This window comes from Strigops habroptila, chromosome Z (assembly GCF_004027225.2).
Source record: "Strigops habroptila isolate Jane chromosome Z, bStrHab1.2.pri, whole genome shotgun sequence".
Taxonomy (NCBI): Eukaryota; Metazoa; Chordata; class Aves; order Psittaciformes; family Psittacidae; genus Strigops; species Strigops habroptila.
The window spans coordinates 36,260,091-36,286,094 of record NC_044302.2 but is presented as its reverse complement, the minus strand read 5'-3'; the positions used below and the strand labels follow the sequence as shown (position 1 = coordinate 36,286,094).

The 26,004-nt window shown below is 38.9% G+C and overlaps 2 protein-coding genes across 2 annotated transcripts in view; one reads left to right on the top strand and one right to left on the bottom strand.

Moving 5' to 3' along the window:
- REEP5 (receptor accessory protein 5) overlaps window positions 1-14,813 on the top strand; it is an 18,801-nt gene extending 3,988 nt beyond the window's left edge. Inside the window, exons 3-5 of the mRNA XM_030469716.1 lie at window positions 7,522-7,660; window positions 10,687-10,855; window positions 12,255-14,813. Coding sequence (XP_030325576.1) covers window positions 7,522-7,660; window positions 10,687-10,855; window positions 12,255-12,304 — 358 coding nt within the window. The 3' untranslated portion in view covers window positions 12,305-14,813. The remainder of the gene's footprint in view (window positions 1-7,521; window positions 7,661-10,686; window positions 10,856-12,254) is intronic.
- Window positions 13,968-26,004, bottom strand: SRP19 (signal recognition particle 19). Its single transcript, XM_030469717.1, has 5 exons — window positions 25,888-26,004; window positions 24,467-24,542; window positions 23,350-23,421; window positions 22,523-22,634; window positions 13,968-21,418 (listed from the first exon to the last, which is right to left on the bottom strand). Exons 1-5 carry the CDS (start codon window positions 25,929-25,931, stop codon window positions 21,285-21,287), a joined length of 438 nt encoding a protein of 145 aa, XP_030325577.1. The 5' UTR covers window positions 25,932-26,004; the 3' UTR covers window positions 13,968-21,284.

The window sequence follows — 26,004 nt, the reverse complement described above, 5'->3', positions numbered from 1 at the left end:
GAGTTAGATCAATGTGTCATTTCTGCATTGTCCGTGACTGAATTGAAAGTGAAAAGCAATGAAGTACTAGGTCAGGCTTCTGTTTGGCAGAAAAGATACTTACGAAGGAGTGGGACAGATGTCTGTGTTCTGCAAGAGAGATCGCCTTGCTGTCCTTACAGTTTTTTAAAATGGCAAACGGCTACCGGATGAGTAACCCTTTAGGCATGTTACAAGTCTCCTATAAGGATTTTAGTCCTGGGTTACCTTGGTCACAGTAGTTACTGTTAATCTCAGTGCTTCCCTGAAAGAAAATGTATTTGGGAAAGAAACCCAGAGAAGGATGCTCAGCTCAAATTTCAGCCTGTTCATATGCGCAACAAGGGTGTTTTTATGGATGTGCAGGTGTATGGCTGTCCAGCCTTGTATAATTCTCCCTGGTTAATGCCTGTTACAGTTTCAGGCAGGCACAGCTATTTCCCTTCTCCTTCCCCCTGTCCATGTTCACCCTCAATTTTGCTTTCTGTAAGTCTTTAGTGGTGTTACGCACAGAGGAGTGTCTTCTCTATCAATACAGAATCTTTCAAAAAATTCAAGTCTTCTATGCCATGTCACCAGCAAGGGTCCATAATGTAGGCAAAATTAAGCAGTAGTTTTCCAAGTAAATCTGACCTGGCTGTTTCCTAGTAAGTCAGACAATCTGGATTAAAGTTTGTCATAAAACCCTAGTCTTGGTCCCTAAAATTCTGATCCATGCTATGTGATGGAATAGATTAATTAGTTCTAAGTTGAAACCTAATATTTGTTTGCAGGCTTTTGTATTTGCAGTAGACCCACTTTGAAAAGTTTACCACAGATGGTAGAAGCAACTTCCAGTGAGCTTTAACTGCACAAGGCAATATTCAGACTAGTAGATGGAAGAAGTGAGTGTTGGCAGTATATAAATAATGTTGCCAGTATTTTCACTGCTTCTCTAAAATGTCCAGAGCTAGCTGTCTAAATGTAGCTCCACCCATGGCCAGTTGTGGTGAACTGCCTCAAAAAAAATCTAAGAGAGCATGCAAGCAGGAAGGGAGCCTTTGATGACTAAGAAATGCGTGCAGAGGATTTCAGAAGTTCAGAAGTGCTGTCATATTGGATTTAAAAATTGCAAAGATGAAAATAGCTTTGGGCAGTAAAACGTCTGAACTTATTACTGGTGTCTTCAGGGGAGAAAAGCAATATAGTACAATCATGCTTTGGTTAATTTTATGCTGTTAGTTCAGTTTAGCTGAAGAGCAGCATTTACAAACAGGAAACAGTCTAGATTGATTGCAGAGAAGTATAAATGCTCAATTCAAGTCTTAATTTGAATATTGTCATGGTGTCTTGAGCCTGTTCCCCAGCTCCTTTGTCTCTTCTGTACCTCTGAAACAGGAACACTGCTTTTCTTTGGCCACAGTTGTTTAGAAAACGTTAAATCATTCCTGTATTTGTGGAGAGCTAGCACAGCACATCTGCTCTCTCTTAGCAAGTTTTGAGGAGAATGCTTAATTTTTCCCGTTCTGGAAAATGTTGCGTGATATGCTGATGTTCACAAGTAATGATCTGCTGCTGCTTTATAAAAGTGATTTGAGAGAGCTGGTGTATTTAACCAGATTCATAATGCTCAATATGAATATAAGTAGAAAGTTTCTGAATCTGGCTGCACTGACACTCTTTCCTCTCTGACACTGTTTTCATGGAGCTTCAGACACTAGAAAGTATATTTTGACTTTTTGTATGTGTTCTGCCAAATCAGTTCCTCCAAACATGCTTGCTTTCTGTCTTTCAGGTTTTTGAGGTTTCAGAGTTCCCTTATTAAAATAAAAGCTCTCTTATCTGTGGGTTGGACAAGTGATTTGCTCTCCTTTCTAGAGATAGGAAGTGGTTAGACACAAGAGAGACTCTTAATTTTATGATTACTGTAGGAAAACTTTAATTTATCTTCCATGTCCTAAATGTAGGTTAAAAAGATTAAGGTCTTTGTTTTACAGGTAGATCCACATTCTGAATTAAACTCATTGAAAGATTTTCAGTTTATAATTGATGTAGATACTATTTTTAGGGACTGCAGACACGCTTGATGCATAAATGAAGGCATTTTACAGACCTTCTTGGTCAAGATACACTGCAATACTGTACCTTGCATGCACTCCCGGTCTGTGAACGGTCTGTGAACGCTACATAAAACTTTTTTTTTTTTTTTTTTTTTTAAGAGAAATTGCAGAAATTTGTTGCTACACAGCTTAGCAAATGGTGCTGCACACATAAAGGAAATTCTTCAGGCCTCTGCATGCACTGTATTGACCTCTAGTGACTTGGAGTCAAAAAATAAGATTTAAAAAAAACCAACAAAGTGCATGGGTGGTAGTTGTTCTTCTTGTTTTCCTGTTTGTTTTGTTGTGGTGATGTATTCCAGTTACATTTTCAAAGTCTGCCTTCACAGCTGAGACTACCTGACACAGGAGAGCTGACAACAGCTTGTTGTCCCAAAAGGAAGGAAGCCTACTTGTCACTATGCATACAGTGAGAAAGATACACAATTTTAGATGAGCATAACAAGGCTTTCTTCAGCTGTTAGGAAAAGAAATGCAAACTTCCATGTGGCGGTCTGTGAACGCTACATAAAACTTTTTTTTTTTTTTTTTTAAGAGAAATTGCAGAAATTTGTTGCTACACAGCTTAGCAAATGGTGCTGCACACATAAAGGAAATTCTTCAGGCCTCTGCAAACCAGCGTCAACCCAGAAGCTAGTCCTCAGCCTAAAACTTGAATCAGCGTACTGGCATATGCTGGTTGTGGAGGAGTGTAACGTATGGTGTCCACTGAAATATCATCTGCTGGCTGGGCTACTCTGCTTCTAACTCTGTTTTTTTAATATGTAAAGTGTTTCAGACTGTATTTGATCTTGGCAGAGTGTGAAATCCTTGCAGGCACTTTTCAACTGATGTATTTATTAGACATAAGAGAAAATACTGTCTGGATTAGGCATGGATTTTGAAACTGCATCACAACTAACCGTATCTTGAAGGTATATAGCCTGATTTAGAGAAGTCACCTTTAAAATAACATTTTTTGGTACCACCTTTGTAAAAATCTCTCTAAGTAATTCTAAGATTGATTGTAAACTATTTACTTGTCCCTAGCTGCTCCATTCATAGTAGAAAAATTTGAATTGTAATAGGCTTCATCAGTTTGTAAGCAGAAAAGCAACATCAGTGCATTAAATGGCATTTCTCTCTCCTATATGTACAATTAAATTCTGATATACATATATGACAGCTACATAGATTTATACCTGTGTGTTTCTGTGTCTGTGTGTATACATTCGGATATCTATGCACATATATATGCAAGTTCATGCAGCAAACAAATTGGTCCATTTGTTTAAGTGTCTTGATGCCTGCAGTAAACTAAGGTATTACGCAGTTTAGTGATAGGACTGCAGATGACTGTGCAAGAAGGTTCTCATTGTTAATAATTATTTCAATGATAACATGATGGGAAAATTAAAATGCCATATATGACTGTTACACAAGAGTGACAGTATTTGGAGGAGACTTAAAAATGCTAAGCATCCATGTCCTGTGGTACTGCTGGACAGTACTTTTACTGTGCAAAACTCACAGAAACGTTAATGTTATCAGTCTGAAGTGACTGTAAAATCACTCTTTCTGAAGACTCAGAATTTTTTAAGGTTTATCTTAGTGTATTTGGTTGATGTAATAAGAGAAGCCAGGCAAGAGATATACAATTAATGTGACATATTAGAAATGTTAGCTAAGAGAGGAAGAGATAACCCAGATACAGTTTCTATGCCTAATCACAAAGGCAGAGGCCTGGATCCCATTGGAGTGAGTTAAAAGGGAAGCCATTGTGCTAGAAGCTAGAAAGAAAAAGTATTCCCCCATTCAGCTACAAAGGCCTGGGGACAAGAAATGCCACGTTCGTGGAAGAGAGTCTCCTTTTGCAAGTGTAATCATAACTTGTGCTGCAAATTTCCTGCAGTGACAGCTAGCCTCAAGCTGACCCATCACTTCCATATCAGGAGCCTTAATACAACCCTTTGCCAACAGCCAATGGTTGACAGCAACAAGCCATTACATTGCACAAGACACTGCATCTCGGCCTGGCAACTGGAGTGCTGTGGTGGATCACACTCTTTGCCTAGACATCACAACAAACATAGCACCTGCACAAACTGCACTGGGAAATAGAGAGGTTGTTTCTGCTTGCAGGAAGTGTACCGTACATTGGATGTTTGGAATAACAATCTGGTGGGGGTTTTTTTAAGATTACAATAAAGATTTAAAAAAGAAGTATACACGAATTAATACAATATACAAAGGTAGAGAAATGGAAAATGCAGTAAAAAAGCTGGAAGCAAACCACATTGTTAGTTTAAAGAAGGTATTCAAAGATGCTCAGTAGCAGAGTTTTTCAGGTCTAAGTAACAAGACAAAAGGCACTCTCCTGAAATCCATCTGTGGTGGGTTGACCCTGGCTAAATGCCAGGTGCCCACCAAGCCGCTCGTTCACTCCCCTCCTCAACTGGACAGGGAGAGAAAATGTAATAAATAGCTTGTGGGTCAAGATAAGGACAGGGAGAGATCACTCACCAGTTACCTTCACAGGCAAAACAGACTTGACTTGGGGAAATTAATTTAATTTATTATAAATCAAATCAGAGTAGGATAATGGGAAATAAAAACCAAATCTTAAACCACCTTCCCCTCACCCCTCTTCCCAGTCTCGATTTCACTGCCAATTTTCTCTGCCTCTTCCCCCTTGGCAGTACAGGGGACAGGGAAAGGGGTTTGTGATCAGTTCATTACACATTGCCTGTGCCACTCTTTCCTCCTCATGCTTGTTGAATCACCAGTCCTGCCAGCAATCCTGCTCCAGCGCGGGCTTCTCTCTCCGGAGAGCCACAGGTCCTGCCAGGAGTCTGCTCCTGTGTCAGCTTCCTACAGTGTCACAGCCTCCTTTGGGGATCCCCCTGCTCTGGCGTGGGGTCCTCCATGGGCTGCAGGTGGAATCTGTTCCACCATGGACCTCCCTGGGCTGCAGGGGCACAGCTGCCTCGCCGTGGGCTGCGCCATGGGCTGTGGAGAATCTCTGCTCTGGGTCCTGGAGCACCCCCTTATCACTTGTACTTTTTCTCCAGAAATAAAATTTCAGACCCTGAAAATAGATTAATAGGCCTCTACCTTACCTCCTGTGTTGTTTTTGGTTTGTTTGTTTGATTGATTGATCTTGGTTTTGGGGGGTTTGGTTTGTTTTTTGGTTTTTTTTGTAGGATCCCCTCACCTGGTGGTATTGAAATACCTGAGAGGTGGGAGCACAGAAATGTGGTTCATAGTGGGAGGGCAGAAGCATCTGAAGTTGGTACTGCCTTTGAGCAAGTTGCCTGGACTACTGTTTCCAACGCTGTGGTGTTGGAACAGCAGCAAGCAGACCTGCTAGTGTCCACCTGTGGAAAACCTGTTCTTCCAGTTGTGCTGATGCAGTACCTCAATAACAGTGCCGTGTTGTGCATGATGGGATATGGCAAGGGCTATTGCTTTTCTCATTGCGGAACCTTCCTGGCTAGCCACACACTAATGGAAATAATGCATAAATTAAGTATCGGATCCTCATACTGCATTTCAAAGTAATTCATTCCAGGGGCTACACCAATTCTCTCATGTGTTTGGTGGGTTTTGCCCGTGCTTTTGCTACAACATAAGACATGTCACATGATGGATTTTTTTTCTCCTCTTCCCCTACCCCCTTAATTTACAGAAACAGGAACTGACAGATTCAGAGGGTTTCTCAATCCACAGACCAGGAAACATACTCACAGCCTCTCTATGGTTTCTATTTTGTAAACCTCCCTAACTCTCAGTCTTTTTTATGGACTAAAAGAAAACTTTGCACCTTTGATATATTCTGCAGAGGCTGCTTCTGCAACAGTATTGCTGATATTAAAGGAATAAGTTATAAAAGAATTAAACCTAAATTCATTAAACTCAGTCTACAGATTTTAATTCTACAGCATGAGTGGAGAGGACAAATGATTTTTAATACTCTTAAGCTTCATATTATTAGGCTTACAGTAGCTAGCATTTCCTTCTAAAACCTCTTACATTGCTAATCTGGAATTTAGCAAGTGCAGAGTCTCAATTTCACTACTTTTACTGGAGGAAGCACATGTATGTCTTGCTTCCAACTTACTATTTTTAGAACTGTATAAACTTGAACTGCATTTTCCTAACAGTTGGAGAACGAAAAACTGTCATTATACAGGAAGCCCAAGACTTTACTAGAGGTTGCTCCACCCTGTTTTTAATACTGTAATCTATATCAGGATTTGCAAGTCCTGTAGGAGTGGATTTATAGAGCAAAACAATAAGGGATGCAAATATGTAGTCCTCCCTGTACAGCCTGAGGGTTGCTGTAGATAAGACCAAGCAGCACTTGGTCTGCAGAAGCTTCTGTAGACCAAGTGCTTGTTAGCAGTTAAAGCAAGTCTTATGGTTTACCTTTTGAAAGAGGAGTCCAGCTCCTGTACATTGTAAGTAAGGATATTTGAGATATACTACAGAACCCTGAATTAGATTTAAAATTTTTATCTAGATGCTGTCTGCACCAGAAGGTGCGGTCTGCATTGATTCCCTAAAGCTTCATTTAAAATCTGTTTATTAGAGCTAACACTATAAAGGAACAGAGAATAGTACAGACAGTCATAAATCCCTGTAGATGCTGGGAACCTCAAGTTGTGCAGCATTACCTCATCTGTAGACAAGGTTACCCCATTTCGATAATATAAGCTCTTGTAGGATTTTTCTTTCAAGACAACAACTCTATTCATCATTCCTACTGTCAAAAAAAGAGGATGTTTGCTGTTAGATACAGGCAATGCCACGCAGATGGTATAATTACTGGTACCAGCGGGAGCTGCTGTGGGGATTCTCTGTTTTGGTGAGCTTCCTGGATTTATCCTGCAATCAGGGAATTTGCACAGCACAGCACAGGCCTGTAAGCCAGGCTGTGTGTGCAGCACAGGCCTGGGCTCACTCAGGTTAACTGTTACATGGGTCACTAATGAGTTGATGTACAATAGTCTTCTGGTCAGGACTACCAGAATGCATTCAGAACTGGAACTGGCCAAAGGTTATCCTGTCTTCTCTATCCTATGAACTGTCTCATAAACAAGGTCATGATGCTCATGGGGTTTTGTGGGTTTTGGGGTTTTTTTTGTGTGGGTTTGTTTTTTTTTTTATGTTGTAATCACAGAGCTAGAATTAGCTTGAGTATCTTTTCTTTTTGATGTCTGACAAAAAAAGGGAAAAGCTTTGCTGTTGTAAGATCTTGGGCATGTTGTCTGTATCATAGATACTCTGTTCTCTTCTGTAAAGCATAGAGAGTAATGAAATTTTGAGGATTGGTATGTAACAACAAAGCTGAGTCATAAAACCTTCACCATTATAGACGAGACTGATGCTGCTGATGTGCTCACTTGTTTTGTTTTCCTTGCAGAATCAAGGCAATTGAAAGCCCCAACAAAGATGATGACACACAGTGGCTGACTTACTGGGTTGTGTATGGCGTTTTCAGCATAGTGGAATTCTTTTCTGATATCTTTCTGTTCTGGTTCCCTTTCTACTACATGATAAAGGTATGTTAGTTCATGTGACCCTCCTTCTAGAATGAGACCTTTGGTATAACTGATTTAATGTCTTCAAGAATGGATAGATGAGAAGACACTCCCTTGGAATCACTCCTGGGTAACACCATATTTTTAGATGCTGGTTACATGTAATTTATCCCTAAGAAAGTGATCTATTTACAACTGATGGTTTTGTGAGGCAAGAGGGAAAGTTGGGATAGGTGGCAGGGAAAGATCTGCCGTGTTTTATAGGAAAGAAAGGACGGTATGTGACCTAGAAAATTTATATAAACATCTGTTTTGGTACACTTCAAAAGTAGTAAGTATTTGAGAATAAATCTGTAACTGTAAAAGATTTTTTTTTTTCTTGACTAAGCTGTATAATCAAAATGACTGATTTTGTTCTTAGGTAAGAAAAGGGAAATTTCAATTTCTTTTAGTTTCAGAGGAAGTTGGGTTTATGGCTGAGGGATTTCCCAAAACAAAGGAGAACTAAGTAACATCTTTTGTATATTGGGACAACTTGAGTAACTATCAGTAATTGGCCAGGTATTCTTTAACAGGAAATAAAATCAATATGCTTCTCAGTTTTTAATGAAAGATACCAGCATCAGATAGCACCGTTTATTTGTTCCGTAATACTAAGTTCCAGATAATGGAAGCTTTTGAAAATTGATATTCCATCACTTTTTGCCTTTATTTTCTCAGACCTTGCTTAATGATATTGCATCAGTTGCTCCTTACTAGTGCCAAATTTTACTGCATGCTGAGTTATTTCTTTTAGTTTATTGAAATGTTCTTGGTACGCATTCTCAGTGGTGGACACTTTGAAAAAACATTTCTTTGTCCTCTTTAAGTCATTCAGTTCTGACACTACGATCAAACAGTTGAAGAAAGCTTAAAGCTTGCCTAAAAGGATAGTAAATGGGCTTGGCAAAATCTTTTGTAGAAAGTAGTTGTTAACCCCATGAATCAGTGATCCTTTTCAGAGTGACAGTCTGTCAAAATATATCTCCAGTTCCAGATATACCATAACTGATTTTCTCTAGGGCAACGGAAATGATAAGTGGCCTTAAAAAAATAGGAGTAGCAATCTATCTCCTCAAAAACCAGTAAGTGTTTTCTTCAACTAATGTGTATCAAAGGGATCATTTTTACTGTGGTGTGCACTGCAGTGAAGACAAAGCCAAAATTTTACAGGTATGACAAGCAGAACCTACAGAACATTCAGCCTCAATATCCCTTATCTGAGGAAGAATAGAGCAGAGATATTCCAAAATATCTGGAAGGTTTGCCTGAAGAAGACTGCAGTTTTCATAACTGAAAAGGGATTTTATTCTATCTATCTTATTTTCCACCTTCCTTTTTGTTAAACTCAGATCAGAACCTTTCTTTTAAAATAACTTCTCTTGAATTAAATCACCTTGTAATGGTTCAGTAGTCATTTAGGAGTTTCTTGTGTAATACCAAAACAAATATTTGGATGTGGTTTTATCTTTGCAGTTTTACAGTGGGCAATGAAAAGTATGTCTAGTTAGGCACAGTGAAAATCTGAAAGCATACTGTAATGGAACTAGTTTCTAGGAAATGCTTCTGCACTATGCAGTGTACTGGAAACCTCATAAATAAATAAGACTTTGCTTATATTTTTTAAATAACTTTCAGAAGATCTAGCACTTGCATTGAAACATCTCTTCAGCTGCTGTAGATACTACTTTGAAACCTGGAAAACTTCTGAAATATGAGCTATTTAAATAAGTGCTACTGTATTTAAATTAAGACTTTTAAGTTGATTATAGTTTTATTGTAGCTTAAATGATTTGTTTGGGTTTTGGTGCCTAAGTTAGCATATTGTGTGTGGTTCTGTTTTTTGTTGGTTTTGAGGGTGCTTTTTTGTTTTGTTTTGTTTTTCAGGAGGAGGATTTGAGTCGTTGTTTTTAACTTTCTCCCTCTCCTCCCAAAAGCGTGGAAATCCTCATTTAATCATGTCTAACATCAAAACACAGCACATTTTGGCTGAGGCTGGGATGGTTTTCTGTTTTTAAGAAAAGGTGGTCTGTGAAAAGCTGTTCTGCCTTTTCTGGAGAGGCTTTTGACATGGAATAATATTGTACTATTTGTGTCTGGAAAGAACTGCACAATTGCTGAGAAAAATTGCTCAATTTTGTTGTAGCTTTATCCTGTAAAGTCTCTCTGTATATGCTTTCAGAGCTTGAGCATGGTTAGTTATGGCACTTCTTGTCCTTTAAATGTTTTGATCTTGTTTTGCATAATCATCTTTGCATTGTGTATGATAGTGGAACTGAAACCAAATAAAGGTGCTTCAGTAGTAAAGACAGATATTTGTAATACATGTAATAGCTGTCTTTCCAATCCCCTTTCTAAGATGCAGAAATACTACCACACAGACCATGCTATTCATTGCCTTCCCTCCCTCCCCCCGAAAATATAAAAGGTGCTATAAAAGGTATACCTAAACTGTGCAATCTAAAAGCATTACCCTTGTCTGTGTGCCATGTGTAGCGTGGATATATCTTTCTCCGTTGTCACTTTAGCTCTGGGATGCAGACAGTTGCATTCTTTGTCCTGCTGCATTTTCAAAGCAGGGAGGCAGAGAGGAGAGAGATATGTTTTGGCTGGACTTAAGTGATTTCAGGACCTAGACCTTCAGTCAGGTATGTGCCACATAGTTTAGAAGTAGTTAGAGAGACTACTGATGTGTCTCATCAGGTTTTGTGCTTCTGCGTTTAACAAAAAAAAAAGCACATGCAATGTTGATGTACCTGTTACCAGATTAGCTTTACTGCTGCAGCCCTCCTCCTTTATCCTATCAGTATCCATGACATTATTCCAGTATAAAGATTTACTGAATGTAACTATACTGATGTGCATACTTACTGGACTGTGACCATAAAAAATGAAGGGGATGATGTACTGTTGTAAATATGCTCAAGTCTGTGGCAGTTAGGAAGGCATGCTACACGTTGTCTCCTACTCATTTCTTCTACTTAGGCAGATGTTCTTCTTCCTTGTAGTGTGGCTTCCTGTTGTGGTGCATGGCTCCAAGTCCTTCCAACGGGGCAGAGTTTCTCTATCATCGAATTATCCGGCCTTTCTTCCTGAAGCATGAAGCTCAGCTTGACAGCGTTGTTAAAGACCTGAAAGACAAGGCTGCGGAGACTGCAGATACCATTGCTAAAGAAGGTGAGGAAAAGACCATTCACTAATCACATTGAACAGGAGGAATTTCCCAGGCAACTCTAATATTAGAGTTAATATTCATCCTTTTGATGGAAAAAATGTAAGAAGATGATATAAATTATAATGAAGTTAAATTTGGGTGAAGATGCTAGGAAAAGAGTATTGTGGTGGATCTTTATAGGAGTGCAGTGTGCTAGAATGAATGCAAGCTCTGTGAGTGGAGAACATGGTTAATTAGTTTGTGTGTCTTCCCACCATACATATGACTATTAACATTCTCTCCAGAGGCAGGTCCAAACATCCTTAGAAGGTACCTTCCACAAATACAGTTACTGCTTAAGTTATTGTCGCCTTATTAAGTTACTGTCTTCTATACTACCAGGTATTTGGAAGACCTTTGGAAGTATAGAAGAGCTGCCAATTGTGTAGTAAAGCAAATCCTTTAACTCCAATAAACAGCAACATGGGAAATGAAGTTTTCCCATCTGTAAGTTTTTGTACTTTTTCTTCCTCTGGAGATCAAAGGATTCTGAGCCCACTCAAAATTACTTAGGATTTTTTTTTTTTATAAGAATAAATGTTATCACAGCCTGTAGGTTGCTTAATCTTTGCTTTTATTTCCTTGCAGTCTACAGTGAACCCTCATACTCTAAAATGTCTGATGATAGTTTTATGAATAAGAGAAGGAAGTGTATTAAGTAGCTAAAACAAAGGTTTATTTAAGTCTAATTTGAAAGGAAATTTGTAAGGTATTTCAAAGCACTTTAAGTCTCTGTTCTGCCAAACAATCCATGCAGTCTCATTTCCTCTTACCAGCTTAAGCAGTTTTCCTGTCAGTGCTTAAATGATCTTCCTTTTTCAACTATGCTTGGAAATTTTGCTGCATGACCTTCCTGAATCACTGTTGTTAGACAGGTATCTTAAGTAACGTTCTTCCATGTTGTACATGGGATTTTTCTGTCCTCATTCCATCACTTATTCTTTTTTCTATTTTTTACATATAAAGATTTTCACATATATTTATTTTTTAAGAAATCATGCACATAGGTATGCATGTACACACACACAGATTAGTGTTATTCCAGCCCTATTTCATCAGCTTGGTAGTACATTTCTTGCTGTAAACCTGTATGTCCTAAACCTTACGAGAAGCTCTGTGTAACTGACAACTGTTATATCAATAAGTCTGTGCTGTTCATTGCTTATGGTTTATTTTTTTAAATCTTAATATGATTAGTTTTATCACTCTATGTGTATACAAAAGCTATGATTTCCTCTGTGATGTTTTGTTTGTGACTTAAAAGGATATCTTTTTTTTTTTTTTAAATGTAGCTCGAGAACACTGAATAAACCACTTAGTCTGTTGGCCTCTAAGATTAAACTTGCTTTTATTTTCCTGCAGCCAAGAAAGCAACAGTGAACTTACTGGGTGAAGAAAAAAAGAGCACTTAAGCTATTAACTGGATAAAGTTTCCCTACCACCTCCTTTATGAAGCTTGATGTTACTGGGAACTGTGGTATAAATCTTAATAATACTGCCTTGGAAACATTTTGATGTATTAAAGGAATGTGTTCTGAGTTTGCTTACCACTTTTTTGTGTCTGACAGAAAGGAAGCATTTTTATTTAAAAGCAATGCAGTGGGCAGCATCTGAAGCTTAATGAAAATACTATATTCATCTTCATGCAGAAGAAATCTTTCAGTAATCTCATCTCTTTCTGCAGTAACATAAATAAAAAGTATATATCCCACAGGCTCTGCACTTTAGTTGTCTCTTTGTATGTAATTACTCTTAATGCTTTGACTGTGGTGCATCTGGTAACATGAAGCTATTGCGTAAGAAAAATACTAGTCTGAATGGATCTTCTTGAATATACGGGGAATTATTGGGAGAGATGGCGTAACAGATGTATTCCCCTCCACCAAAGTTGTAAATGATGAAATTACATGTTCTAGGCAACTGATGGTAGAAATTATTCACTATTGCATGTTTTGTTGTAACACAGTATTTGGTACAGTGTGTGTATTCTTGAATGGATAGATGCTAAATACAGGGAAGAGTAACTTCATTCAAATGATCAAGGCTATATTAGTGTGAAGTAATCTGCCAGAAAGAGATGCATTAAATTGCACAGGATTAGCACAGGATGACTGAAGTATACCTCCTTGCCTCTTCTTGATTGATAAATAAAATTGTCATCTAAAACTATTAATAGAGTGCCTTTCAGAATCACTCTCAAAAGCAAAACTACCTTTTGCTAAGGAGCGATATCATTCCAAACACTTTTTCCTAAAGTTGTGTTGAAATATTAACAACTCCCTAGGGTGCCAGTTGCCAGAACCACATCATTAATGAGATGGACTATGGCTTCCAGGAGTTTTTTCTGCTCATAAAAATCTGCAGTCTCTTCTGACTGTACTAAGAGCAACTTTTCATGAGCACTGAAACTTCCTGAACAGAGATGCTGTTGTTGCTACTTGATATATCCCTGACCAATCAATCAGTAAGAATGCAACCAAAGTTATTAACAGAATAAAGGGGTTTTTGCAATCAATGGAAAATATTTATTTTAGATATAAATCTGTATTTACTCTTTCACACTGCAGACTTTTCAACAAATTCAGCATGAATTACTGAAATCTCTCAGTTCTCATCTCCATGCTGAGATTTCTTTAAAGCCTACAGTAACGCTACGACACTTCTTAACTCACAGAACACTCAGAAGGTAAGCTTAAGCTTTTGGTATGCAAGAAAGTGATTTCTGGTCAAGAGTCTTAAATTCAGAAGATTTAAAGTATACTTTTGAAGACTCTTAGCTTTCTGCAATAAGTTGGTATATAAACATTCACTCCAAATTTTCAGATACAAGAACTGCAAAAGCATGCACCACTCAGTGCAACTCAGCAGGTAGTTTTAAATTTGAGAGATGTATTATAAGAAGATTTGTAGAAGTGTCTTAAGAAAAAGCATTTTAAACTTTAAGCTGGAAAACGCAGCTCTTAGGGCTGTCACCTTGGATAGGGAACCGCGAGACCCACTGTGCATCATTTTTTGTAGGACAGCATGAGCTTTGTTGTTTGAAGGAAAAAAAATGTAAAATATCACAGCTAATAATTCCACGACAACTTTTTATTATGAGTGGATGTGCTGAAGGGAATAAAAGTTTACAGCAAAGTTGTAGGTCTGTGAAAAGTCTGAAGTGACTCACCATAGAAGTGGATTCATTTCTTGTCTTGCCTTCCTCTGTCTTAAACCCACTGAGCTGTTCTGTAAGCCATACTTAAATCCTAATGCTGTGTTTTAAACCCTATTGACTGTGTATTTAGAGGTCATGTGGCCAGTGTAATTTAGCTTCACCTCTTGAAAACATAAGTAGTAAATAAAAATACTTAATAGTCTTATCTGATTTAGGTACAGAGTACTATGTAACATACTTCTTTAAAAGCTGCTGATAAATCTTGGACTTTACAAGCCTAACAAAGTCTGTAGCAGAAGCAGAACTTATTTGTAATTTCTCATACTACTAAACATTTCTTCCACAGTTATTAATGGGGATAAACATTTCTAGGTAAGCATTAAAATACTTTCTTACATCTCTCCTTAGAACTTAAAAGTTAGGCTTAAAATCAAATTCTTGTCTCTACTACTTTGTATTTCTTGACATAAGCAGCTAAATTCAGTATTCCTTTGTCAGATTTCTACTTGTAGTAGAACATTGTTAACAGAATGTGATATTGTTTGCCTTGATGCAAGTAGAAGTTACTGAATTTCTGCATCAGAAAAGTTATTCTTTCCTGCAAGTAACTCCACTGGGCTGGCCCCATCGATCTGTGCTCTTCTCAGTTTCATCTTCACAACATTTATGTGCAGATGTTGGTACACACATATACTCCCATGTCTGTGCTGAAGTTGTAATGTGCTAAATAAAAATGGATACAAATAAAAAAAGAGATTCTTACATGACTGGAATGATGCCTCAGTATTAAGATCTTAAGAATCTTACACCTCAACGACAGCCCAGTTACTTTAAGGCAGAAGGTCTTTACAGGATACTTGCTTCCCCCCCCAACTTCATTACTGTGGAGCTAGTAGAAACCTCTCTGAAGGCCTGAAGGAAGGATTTCTGCTTCGTGACTGGATCTGGGGGTGCAACTAAGCTGTTTTAGAGCTTCAGGCCTTAACAGAAAAGTTTGGAATGCAGATCTGTTCTCAACAGTGAGCACCACAAGCAGCTGCCTATGCAGCGCAGCTGCAAGCTTGATGGCTTTGCTTACTTAACAAGTCATTAAGGTTTAGTGTTTAGAAACAGAGAGAGGAAAAATGGCAAACTATGGGGATTTCAAAGCTTTCTCTGGCCTTTTGATTTTTCTAGTGTTCCATAAGTGACCTAAACAAATAATACTGCTGTTATTGGCAGGAAGGGGGGGTTACACTCACAGTTCTTTCTGCTGCCACTGTAAGTAGGACATTTCTTCTGCTTTATCCTACACATCTCCAAACTCAGCAAAAAGGAAAGAAAGTTCCGAAAAACATTTAAAAAAAACCCCCACAATGATAACATCACCACTAGTGACACTAAAATGAAACTGAGTTCTTCAAACCAAAGCAAGATAGGTAACAAAGAACAGAAATTATTTTAAGTAGTGGAAGATGGGATTAATATTTGTCACATCAAACTCTCACAACTTTTCTTCATCTGACAAATTTAAGAAGGTGTCTTGAGTTTGCATTCCGGTCTTGTCAACTCCATTTAACTAGTCTAAGAATCAACACAAAAATACTCAACTAATTTCTTAGTCACCTTCCACCCCCATTTTGGACTCAACCAACAGTAACTTCTTACATGTAGGAGGAAGAACAGAGTTTTAAAGAAATGGAATGACAAATTCTTGTAGGTCATGAGAGACTGTTGGTATTTCCTGTAAGCTGCATGTCTGGCAACCATGCAAAATACACTGAACGTCAGTCTTTCCAGAAAACTGCTACATCCAGTGTGATGGAACGAAAAGTGCTTGAGGAGTAACAACCACTAAGGGAGGGAGGCCTTTGAAAAAGTTCCTTAGATGAGCACATGAACTGGTCTAGTAAAATATAATCGAAGATGCTGTTCTTTGGATTTAGCATCTTTTGGAAGGCCACGCAGCCACCTTTGCCGAGGCTGTGGAATTCCACAACACTTTATATGCCTACCATTTGGTATTGCTTCATCTTTGCAGGAGGAGATGTCTTAAAGCCTTTAATCAGACATGTCTAAACTCATAGTATCACAGAATGGTTTGGGTTGGAATGGACCTTAAAGATCATCTAGTTCCAATTCCCTGCCATGGGAAGGGACACTTTCCACTAGACCAGGTTGCCCAAAGCCCCATCCAACCTGGCCTTGAACACTGCCAGGGATGGAGCATTCACAGCCTCCTTGGGCAACCCATTCCAGTGCCTCACCACTCTCACAGTAAAGAACTTCTTCCTTACATCTAACCTGAACTTCCCCTGTTTAAGTTTGAACCCATTACCCCTTGTCCTATCGCTACAGTGCCTGATGAAGAGTCCTTCTTCGGCACATACTGGAAGGCTGCTATGTGGTCTCCAAGGTCTCCATGCAGCTTCTCTTCTCTAGGCTGAACAGCCCCAACTTTCTCAGCCTGTCTTTGTATGGGAGGTGCTGCAGCCTCCTTATCATCCTCTGTTACTATCTGGGAAAAACAAACAAACAACAACAAAAAACCCACAGCCCCCCAAAAAAACCCAGACCTTGATATAGGGGAAAAAGGCACACATATTGTTTCATAAGAAACAGCACTACAGTGCAGGCAACCTGTTCCTACCTGGAGTGTCCCCTGCTCTTCCCAGGGCCCTTTCTACCAATGATGGTCACCCTTCTCCCACCTCCCTTACACCAGGTGCTATAGTATAGTCAATTCTCCTATCTCTAGCTCTTGCCAGATCTAATCTGTACCTTATCTCCAGCTGCATGTGTGCTGACTGAACACCCAACATACTAAATATGGCTTGGTCAGAGCAAACTGCCAACTAGGAAGGATGAACACTCATTCTCCTTGCCTTTTTTTGTCCCAACAATGATGCAACAGGCTTAAAAGTTATAAAGCAATACATGAAGAGAATATTTGTATTGTCCTTTTTCTTTAGGGGAAAAAAAACCCAAGCCAAAAAACTCTTTGAAAAGCTAGGTTATTTTATCCTAAGAAGAGATGAATTAACCCCATAAAGGCCAGTCTGTAACAGGAAGAAGCTAAATAACTGGTATCCAGTGACGAGACACATGGGAATGGTTCAAAGCTGCCTCAGGGGAGGTTCAGACTTGACACTAGAGAGGCAGTCAATGCCCCAAGCCTCTCAGTTGGACAATGCCCTTAACAACATACTGTGACTTTTGGTCAGCCCTGAAGCAGTCAGGCAGTTGGACTAGATGATCATTGCAGGAACTTTACAAATGAAATAGTCCACTCTGTTCCAACACAGCCACATCTGCAGCTAGAGACAGCAGGAAACACGGGAGCCACACCATCTTTCACACGCTCAAGTATATGAACAACAGATGTACATGCTGCCCCAAAAGGGAGTTTTGGCTAGAAGGCTGTAACTTGTAAGTACACTCAAAGAACAAGATGCACACCAGGCAAGCTTTTTAAGAACAGCCATTTTCCGCAGAGCTGGTCTGTGAGAAATTTATTTTATGGCTGAACATGGAGAACTACATATGGCCATACATTATTGCCCCTTCCCAAGTTAAAACACATTTCAAAGTAACATTTGAAATCAGAACTGAATAATGATTGTTGTGCTTCTGCTACAGCAGCTATATGCCCTGACACATCTGGCAACAGTTCTGAAACTTCATTTTTACTAATTCCTTTGTTAATTGCCTGTACCTTCAGATCTGCTTAACAGCCAATGTCCCCATACGATACTGACACAGAAACTTACAAGGATTGTTACAAGGATTCTTAGCTCACATGTCCCTTTCAAATGTGAAATCTTTGCCTAGGTATCCAAAAAGCAGTACAGCAAAACAAGTATGTATTTTTAAACAGCTAGACTAGTCTCTTCTGGAGGGACACTAGATCAATATCCATATTACTCACGTCTTTGATACAGAGTAAATTCCCGCTCAGCAATGCACGTCTTTGTTAATATTGCCACCTACAGGAAACTACAGACCACTGCCCCTTTAGAACTATACTGCTTAAGCAAATTCTCAGACTACTGTAAAAACAAGACTGGTGAAATAAAAAGACGTCCATTATCACCCAGTTTTCCCTCAAAAAAGACTTTTTATTGATAGCATTGAGACTGACAGTTGCAGTATTTCTGTATTTTTACAGCAGCCTCATCTCCACTCACATTCCTGCAATATCCTCGTATCTTCCCTGTTCCCAGAAAGCAAGGGGGAGAAGGGGAGATGGGAAGGGTGCTGAGGAAGAGGAAGACCTTCAGAAGAACCTGACTTACTGTCTTGACCCACTTTTTTTAAGCCTGTAAGGAACCCACTTTATTAAAAAACAGGAAATACAGAAATATAAGCTTAACCTTGGCAGGAAAGGAGGAGTTGCATTTAACTTCATGATGCCTCATTTAGGAACAAATACTGCTCACACACTGTAATTACACTAAAACCAGGTGGAACCCATTCAGAGATGGGGGATAAGCAGGCAGGCGTTGCGGAAATCAGATTTCAACCCCCTAATGGCAGTAACCATCTGATTGCCCAGCACTGCACAATTTGCTTAAAAAAAGTCAGCTTTAACCAAAATACCTGAAGAGCTTTGTTTATTTGATTAAATCACAGTTTCACACATTTGAGCTCAATATTACTCTTTCCAGAGATCTTTCTTACACTTTAAAACAGCTTTACTATTTTGAGTTCCTTGGGAAATTTTGGTAAGCAATGCCACCAAGATTCTTTCTCAACATTCATAACATAGCACAGACAAGTTCGCAAGATACTTAATTTCTGGACACTGAAAACAGATGTCCCATGGGATTTAACCTCCACATTTTTCATCTGTCCATAGTCTCAAGCTCTGATTTAGAGTACCTAGGCGCAACATGGCCAGGACTTGGCTGGAGTCATTCCCCTCCACTTAACTCGTACCAATTAATTTTCACAGAGCTCACTTTATAAAGTTTCAGTAAAGTTACTCAGCACTCTGGAAAAGCCAGGAATAACTTAAGCCTCATCATCTGTGGCAGTTACAGTGTTTTATATCACAAGTGTGTCTTCCACTCTTGCTTGCATACCTCACTTAGTATTTTTCCCTATGTTGCAGGTAACCTGTAGCACTTCTGTAACTTTACAGAGAGTGGACATAACCAACAATCTCTGACAATGTCCAGTTGTTTTCTGCTAAACCTCCCCCCCTTCAGATAGCACCTGTTCCTGCTGTTCCTACCCTAAAGCATTCCATCAACTCAGAGAGATACCATTTAACTAACTTCTCCAAATTTAGGTGCATTTTCAAGGTCAGATAGTCCAAACATAGAATACATGAACTGTCACATCACCAGATGCAAACCTAAAGATATTTATATACAACCATGGTTGATTACAGCCTTAGAAAACAGAATTTTCTTCTCCTAAGATATTCCATTTTAGACACCCTACATATACAGGGTTTGGACTCAGGAACTTGCTATGGCAGCTTCTGGATTTGGTAGAACTGCAGTCCTCCTTCGGTGAACAATGCAATGCAAGAACCAGACTCACAGAGTACTACATGCAGAAAATAAAATTGATTTTGAACTAGTTACAAATCAGGGGCTCTAAGCAGTTGCACTATGGGTACCTACTGGCATCAGCTTCAAGGGGCACTGGTAACTCACCATCCATTTGAAAAAGATGCAGTTGAGTGCAACAAGAAACGTACGAACGTAAGAAAACTCAAACTACAAGAAGAAGTAACTTGGGATATCACCAAGAACCTTACCAAGTTTCATTACTTTAGAATCGTCATTAAATATCTGAATGCATTTTGAATGTTGTTTCTCTTTAAAGTAGGAAAAAGGTGATGCCATAGAATAGCATACTTGATAGATGAGACAAGTCTTGAAAGAGAATGTTGCCACATGAAAAATTTATCAAAAATAATCTGATAACTTGCTTCCAATAGTCATCTGTGAAAGCATTCAACTGACTTTTGTTTTCATACAGTAAGGATTAGAAAACTCATGCAGGATTTTTGGTTTTAAACTCAAAACAGGTACTGCTGCTTCTTTTTCAGTCTCCTTGTATTGAACTATCCCTCATTTAATTTGCACAGTACATTTCTTACGTAGTTTGAAGGAGCCTTGCTACTTGACAGCTGTTGTGACTAACTCACCTTCTTCAAGTAACTTTATGTCCCTGTGTGTGGACTACATTAAAAAAAAAAGTTTCAAGTTACCAAATACTGCAAGCCTCAGACATCTGAAATAGGATAGAAAATTAAAGCCTCATTTCCTAAGGTCTCAAACAACCCCAAATAGGATGATATAGTATCCCATATTATATAAGACACAAAAGGGAGCTCTTCCCCCTGCCCTCCCCAATTATCTTAAAACTTTACACTATTATCCTTACAATATATATCACTGACTTCTTTACAACAGGCTGTGCAGTAAAAAGTAACACTTTTGGAAGAAGTATTCTATAAAATTACATTTTTTTAAATTAACATGTCACTTTTATTAGTATACTTGACAGTTGTGAAAGAGGGAGTATTTTAAATTGAAATATTTTAGATAGGATATTAGGAGAAATTTCTTTGCCAAAAGGGTTGTCAAGCACTGGAACAGGCTGTCTGCACTGGGGAAGTGGTGGAGTCACCATCTCTGCAGGTACTTAAAAGACGTTGTAGATGTGGCACTTAGGGACATGGTTTAGTTGTGAACTTGGCAGTTCTGGGTTAACGTCTGGACTCAATGATCTTAAGGGTCTTTTTCCAATCTAAATGATTCTATAATTCTACAATTATTATGAGGGGAAGTTTATACAGCCATAACATCGATTTACATTTTTCTCTCTGTGACAAAGACCCTCCATAATTAAGAAAATCACTTCACTAGCATAGATAAATTGCTTACTAAGGCAACCAGTTTTCAGGTATCTAGTCTGCATAAGAGTATTTATTCATGTATTTATCAAAAGCTGCATATTTCCTCTGTAAAGAATAATTTCCCTCCCACCCAGTTTATGTTCTTCCACTTCTAAAAGTGGGTGCTAGCTTCAGACTTGCAGGTTGTGTGTGAAGACAGGTTTATTTTTACATAGATGCGAGGCAGCTCATGCATTCCAGTTCCCAGAAACGTTCTGTTCAGCTTCACCTGTTTATTTCTTGCTTTTATCTGTCACTTTGAAGTTGCAGCAAGTAATGCGTCCATCCAGCTTTGTCGTAAATACAACTATGTGATGTAACAATCATTCCAAATGTGAGCTCATTTCTTTTTCTTCCCTTTACCTTTCTTGCCTCCCTCTCCTTGCTGAAGACTTTGATCACTACCTCCCATCTTTTGGGTTCTTGATTTCAGTTTGGGAATAGTTTCTGCAGCATACAGCATCACTGACTTACCTAAAAATACAGGGAGAGATCAATGCACGCCTACTATATTAAGAACATTTGCATAACTTTCAAAGTTAGACCTTTCAGCCCCTCTTCAGATTTCTGTTAAAGTAGATCTAAAGCCTAGGATTTGTGCTTCCTTCCCTCTGTGCAGCTACAAGTTTGTGAAAAATTCTTCTCAAACTCTTTTTTCCCCCCTCTTTTTTTTTTTTTTTTTTCCAGTTTTAAAGAAGTGCAGGACTGATCAGTGTCACAGCAGACTAGAACAGGCACATAACCTGACAATTGCCAAAATATCTACATCCTTCCTGTTACTTTTTCCCTTCACCTTTTAATGGGCCTAAAATACCTGGGACACAATGACCAGGCAAAGCTACAAGCATTTTTAGAAAGGCACTGCCTTCTTCCAGCAGAAATATGGGTTTAAGTTGTTTCCTTCTAACCAACAGCACTTCAATGCTACTCTAGATTCGCTACTATTCTTGCTCTTTCCTTAAGATACACATTTATTCATATATATATGTATACATATATATATTTGCTTTGCTTTTACACACCGATTAGTTTTCAGGAAAAATGCAAAACATTACATTACTTGTCATTCAAGATGAACTATTCCTGTTAGTTAAAGGGAGCTGCTCCATTGTTAATTTATGAAAATGGCCAGCAGAAAACTCAGCTGAACTCAGTATTGTACTTCATCAATTTGGCATCCATACTGATGCCTAGCTGATGTCTGTAACCTAAGAAAAAGACTGAATTTAGCCATTTTAATACCAAATCCTTTGTTTTAACTGTCAACAAAACAGTAAGCCAACACAGCAATCATACAACACTCCCCACAATTCCCTCCAATGCAACTGCTGAAGAAATAGCAGGATCAAAGACAGCAGCGTTTTACAAATGCCATTCAATGCTCACAGACCAACTGTATTTGATTGACTTATACAAGCAAAAGGATTGATTTGGTTGACTTAAGCAGGCAAAGAGATTTAATGTAAAGTTGTAAAATTTGAAAGAGTAAAACTAATTAAGCAAGTTGGTAACATAAAATAAACAAAGTCTTTCTGTTTTATTAACAGATAAAGTGCCTAACCCAGGTACTCTACTCACGTGTTGGAAACTGAGGTAAACATGGATTACCATCATCTTGTTTGAGCTGGATTCGTACTCTACCTCTGTACTGCACGTCTCTGTTCCACTCTCTGGGATACATCTTATTTTTCTGTCATACAAAAGGAAACACTTATTATAAAAGTACTGTAATAACTGAGCTAAGTCATAGCAGCCTGGAATACTAACAGATGTAAACCGTAACTGCAGCTCACCAACAGTGTCACCCACTACTTAGCCACTGCAGTAGCATCCAAAGCTATAGCATAATGTTTTCAAAAGCACTGCTGCAGCCAGTACTGGTACTGAATAATTTAGCAAGTAATCTGCTACAGGGGCTGCTCCACCTCCCCAACAGCCTGGACTGCAGTGACACAGGTTTTTATTTCACCTCCACAGCCACAAACCCTTCTGGATAATTAGAGACAGATGTCACAGGTCACAGTCTGAGGCCCACTGCTTGGAGATACTCACAGCCTTTATTTTTGTTAAAATGTTACAGGTTTGTTATTGATACTAGCTATTTCACAGGAGGGGTGCACTAATCTGAATATATTAGACTTCTGAAAAGCAAAGTGATTTTGGTTTTGGGTACTAGTCACTCTCTTAGATGAGGACCTAAATTCTTAGAAAATTCAACAGTGTTTTAAATTAGTGATTACTTCAGAAAATGAATTGCAAAAGACTACCTCTCTAGAAACCCAGACTCATTCCCTAATAAAAAAGCAACCAACTTCATCTATTTAAAGAGCAAGCAGGTATTGCACTAAAAAATGAACATTCTCTGGCTAAAACGTAACTAGTCTTTTTTTTTTTTCCTTTATTACCTCTAATAGCACGTTGAATCCAACTGCTGCACATACATCCTGGATTTCTGTAGATGTGGGATTTTCAACAGCCTGTTGAAACAACGTTTTACAGTTAAATGTTTTTCCCCGATGAACTACTTACACAGCAATAGTTAGCAGATTCCACCCTATCCTCTGTAACTAGAGAAAGGAGATGGGTAAAGAGAAAGTACTTCAAACACTGACAAATCTACTGTAGAAGTCACCTATGAATGGTCATAAGGTGTAAAAAAAACAACAACAAAAAGAAAAAAAGATAGAAGACATCAGAAGAATGGGAAACAGATAAGAATTAATTAGCACAGGGGAAGTTAAAGAACTGCTGAGAAGTAATTGAAATAACTTTGATTTACAAAAAAAAAAAAAAAAAAAAAAAAAAAAATCAACCAAAAGCCATGAATTGGCAACAGTAAACTTGCGACAAGGGCTGAAGGAAGAAAGAACAGAAACTTTCTAGGCCCAGAGCAGTGGATTCCTCCCACAGATAGATCTTTAACTGGCAACATGCATGCTCAAGAAAGGTTTTATTTTTAACTATTATCAGAAAACACACCCAAACCTAAACAGTGAGAAAAGCCATCTATATTCCCAGCAATACTTGTTAAAAACATCATAAAGGAGATTTTCAATAACTATTTCAGGACAGATTAAATGCGGTAACAACTACCACCTTGTGCATATGTGCCACACGCAGTTTAAGTTCTACCTCTGATGCCAGCAATGGGGACAGGGCACAGAATATAGGCATGTATACTCAGTAACGAAAACACAGCCATTAGATATCTATTCTTTTCTTATTTGCTTTCAAATTTGGCAAACTACTTATGTAGGAGGTTGAGTGCATTAAGTTTCTCAGTTTCTCACGTGTTTGCCAAAGGTGCTGCTTACATGAAAGTAGACACTTAAACCCACTGCTCTTCTACCAAATTCACATGCTGACTAGGTTACCTTCAAATATACTATAAATTCCAGTTATCAAGCTACTTGTCATGGGGAACAGGAAAGATCAACAGCTTTGAAATTTACTTTCCAACTCTCTACCCACTACTACATAGCAAGACAAAACATTTTATTTCCCTGCCACCCACAAACTTACTTTGTCTATAGGTATCCTTCTTCCTTCTGCTATTGTCTTCTTATTATTCAGATACGCTGGATAAATGCAGATGAATCTAAAAAGAGAAAACAGAGTTTAAGTAATATCAACTCTCAACTATTTAACTATTTATGCAATATTCAACTAATGAAACAAAAAATAAACCTCATGACTACGACGCAGAAGTTCCCACAGTGGCTTAGAACAACCATTTATTTTCCCTAGACAAATTAGGAAGATGTTGCAAAACCCCGTTTCCAGTTACCCAGGACATGCCAGGACCATCTGGCTGCAGTGTTCGTTGCATGACAATACTTTGTGGAGCACATCTATGTTGAGTAAAATAGATTTTTGAGTAAAAAAATATTTGAGTAAAATATTTTTGTGCCATCTGTTTTGAGTTTTAAAAAAAAAAAAAAAAAAAAAGAAAAAAGGCTGAAAAACCTTTTCTTTCAGCCCATTCTTACATCCCTGAAACCTAGAAGAAAACATACACATTTCCCTGAAAAGAATTAAAAAAGGTTTCCTGAACAGACTGTAGTACACTAATGGCTAAATTCTCGACAGGAGCAAGAAGCTATAGATTTACCTCCCGCCTCCCTCCCCCTCCTATTCACACACAGAAGAACCCAAATTTGGGCAAGTTCTAAAGCCTCTGAAAAACTTGCTTAAGATATTTCAGTAGATTTAAAACCGTCAAGCACATACAGTGCACAAGAGTGACAGAATCTCAATTAAACCTATGAGACAATAAAAATAAAACAAGTAGCTGAAGCCTACAAGTAAAGGCTAAGAAAAAGGAATGCCTACATTTGAATGAGGAGCTATGACAGCATAAGTAGATAGGGAAGCAGAAACTGAGCAAATAGAGAAAACAATCTGGAACAGGCTAATATTTAGTCAGCTGGAGAATGACAAGGACCACTGATGCTGACTGCCTCCCGGGAAACATCTCCTCCTGCCTCTAAAATTCGCCTTAGTCATCTCAACTCATATTACTCTTCTCATCCAGTTCTCTTTACGAGTCAACCAGTACTTCCATGTAAGTGGCAGAGTTCTGCACACGAAATCACAAAATTAGTCTGTTTTGGGTTGGAAGGGACCTTAAAGCTCATACAGTTCCAATCCCCTGCCATGGGCAGGGACACCTTCCACTAGAGCAGGTTGCTCCAAGCCCCGTACAACCTGGCCTTGAGCACTGCCAGGGATGGGGCAGCCAAAGCTTCTCTGGGCAACCTGTGCCAGCGCCTCACACCCTTCATATTCCACCTCAAACGCCCAATCTAGTTACTGACGCTCACAAACAGAGCAGCAGCCGCACCCCCCACAGCTGGGCGCGGTCCTGGCGCGCCCCCGGCCGCACCCCACCCCAAGGACGGGGAAGACTATTCCGGGGAGCAGCGGGGCGCGGGCCGTGTTACCTCTCCTTGTCAGCCGGAGACGTGGCGCTGGCGGCCGCAGCCATCACAGCGGCAGCACCAATACCGGAACCGCCGCCGGCCCGCGCCGGGCACACCCCACTTCCTCTTCATCAGGAA

Excerpts from the sequence above, each read along its gene's own strand:
- SRP19 (XM_030469717.1), bottom strand. The coding sequence starts at position 25,931 with ATGGCTGCGGCCGCCAGCGCCACGTCTCCGGCTGACAAGGAGAG. Across the intron at positions 23,422-24,466 it reads GAAGGATACCTATAGACAAA|GCTGTTGAAAATCCCACATC; the intron begins GTAAGTTTGTGG and ends TTGTTTCAACAG. Across the intron at positions 22,635-23,349 it reads GATTCAACGTGCTATTAGAG|AAAAATAAGATGTATCCCAG; the intron begins GTAATAAAGGAA and ends TTTGTATGACAG.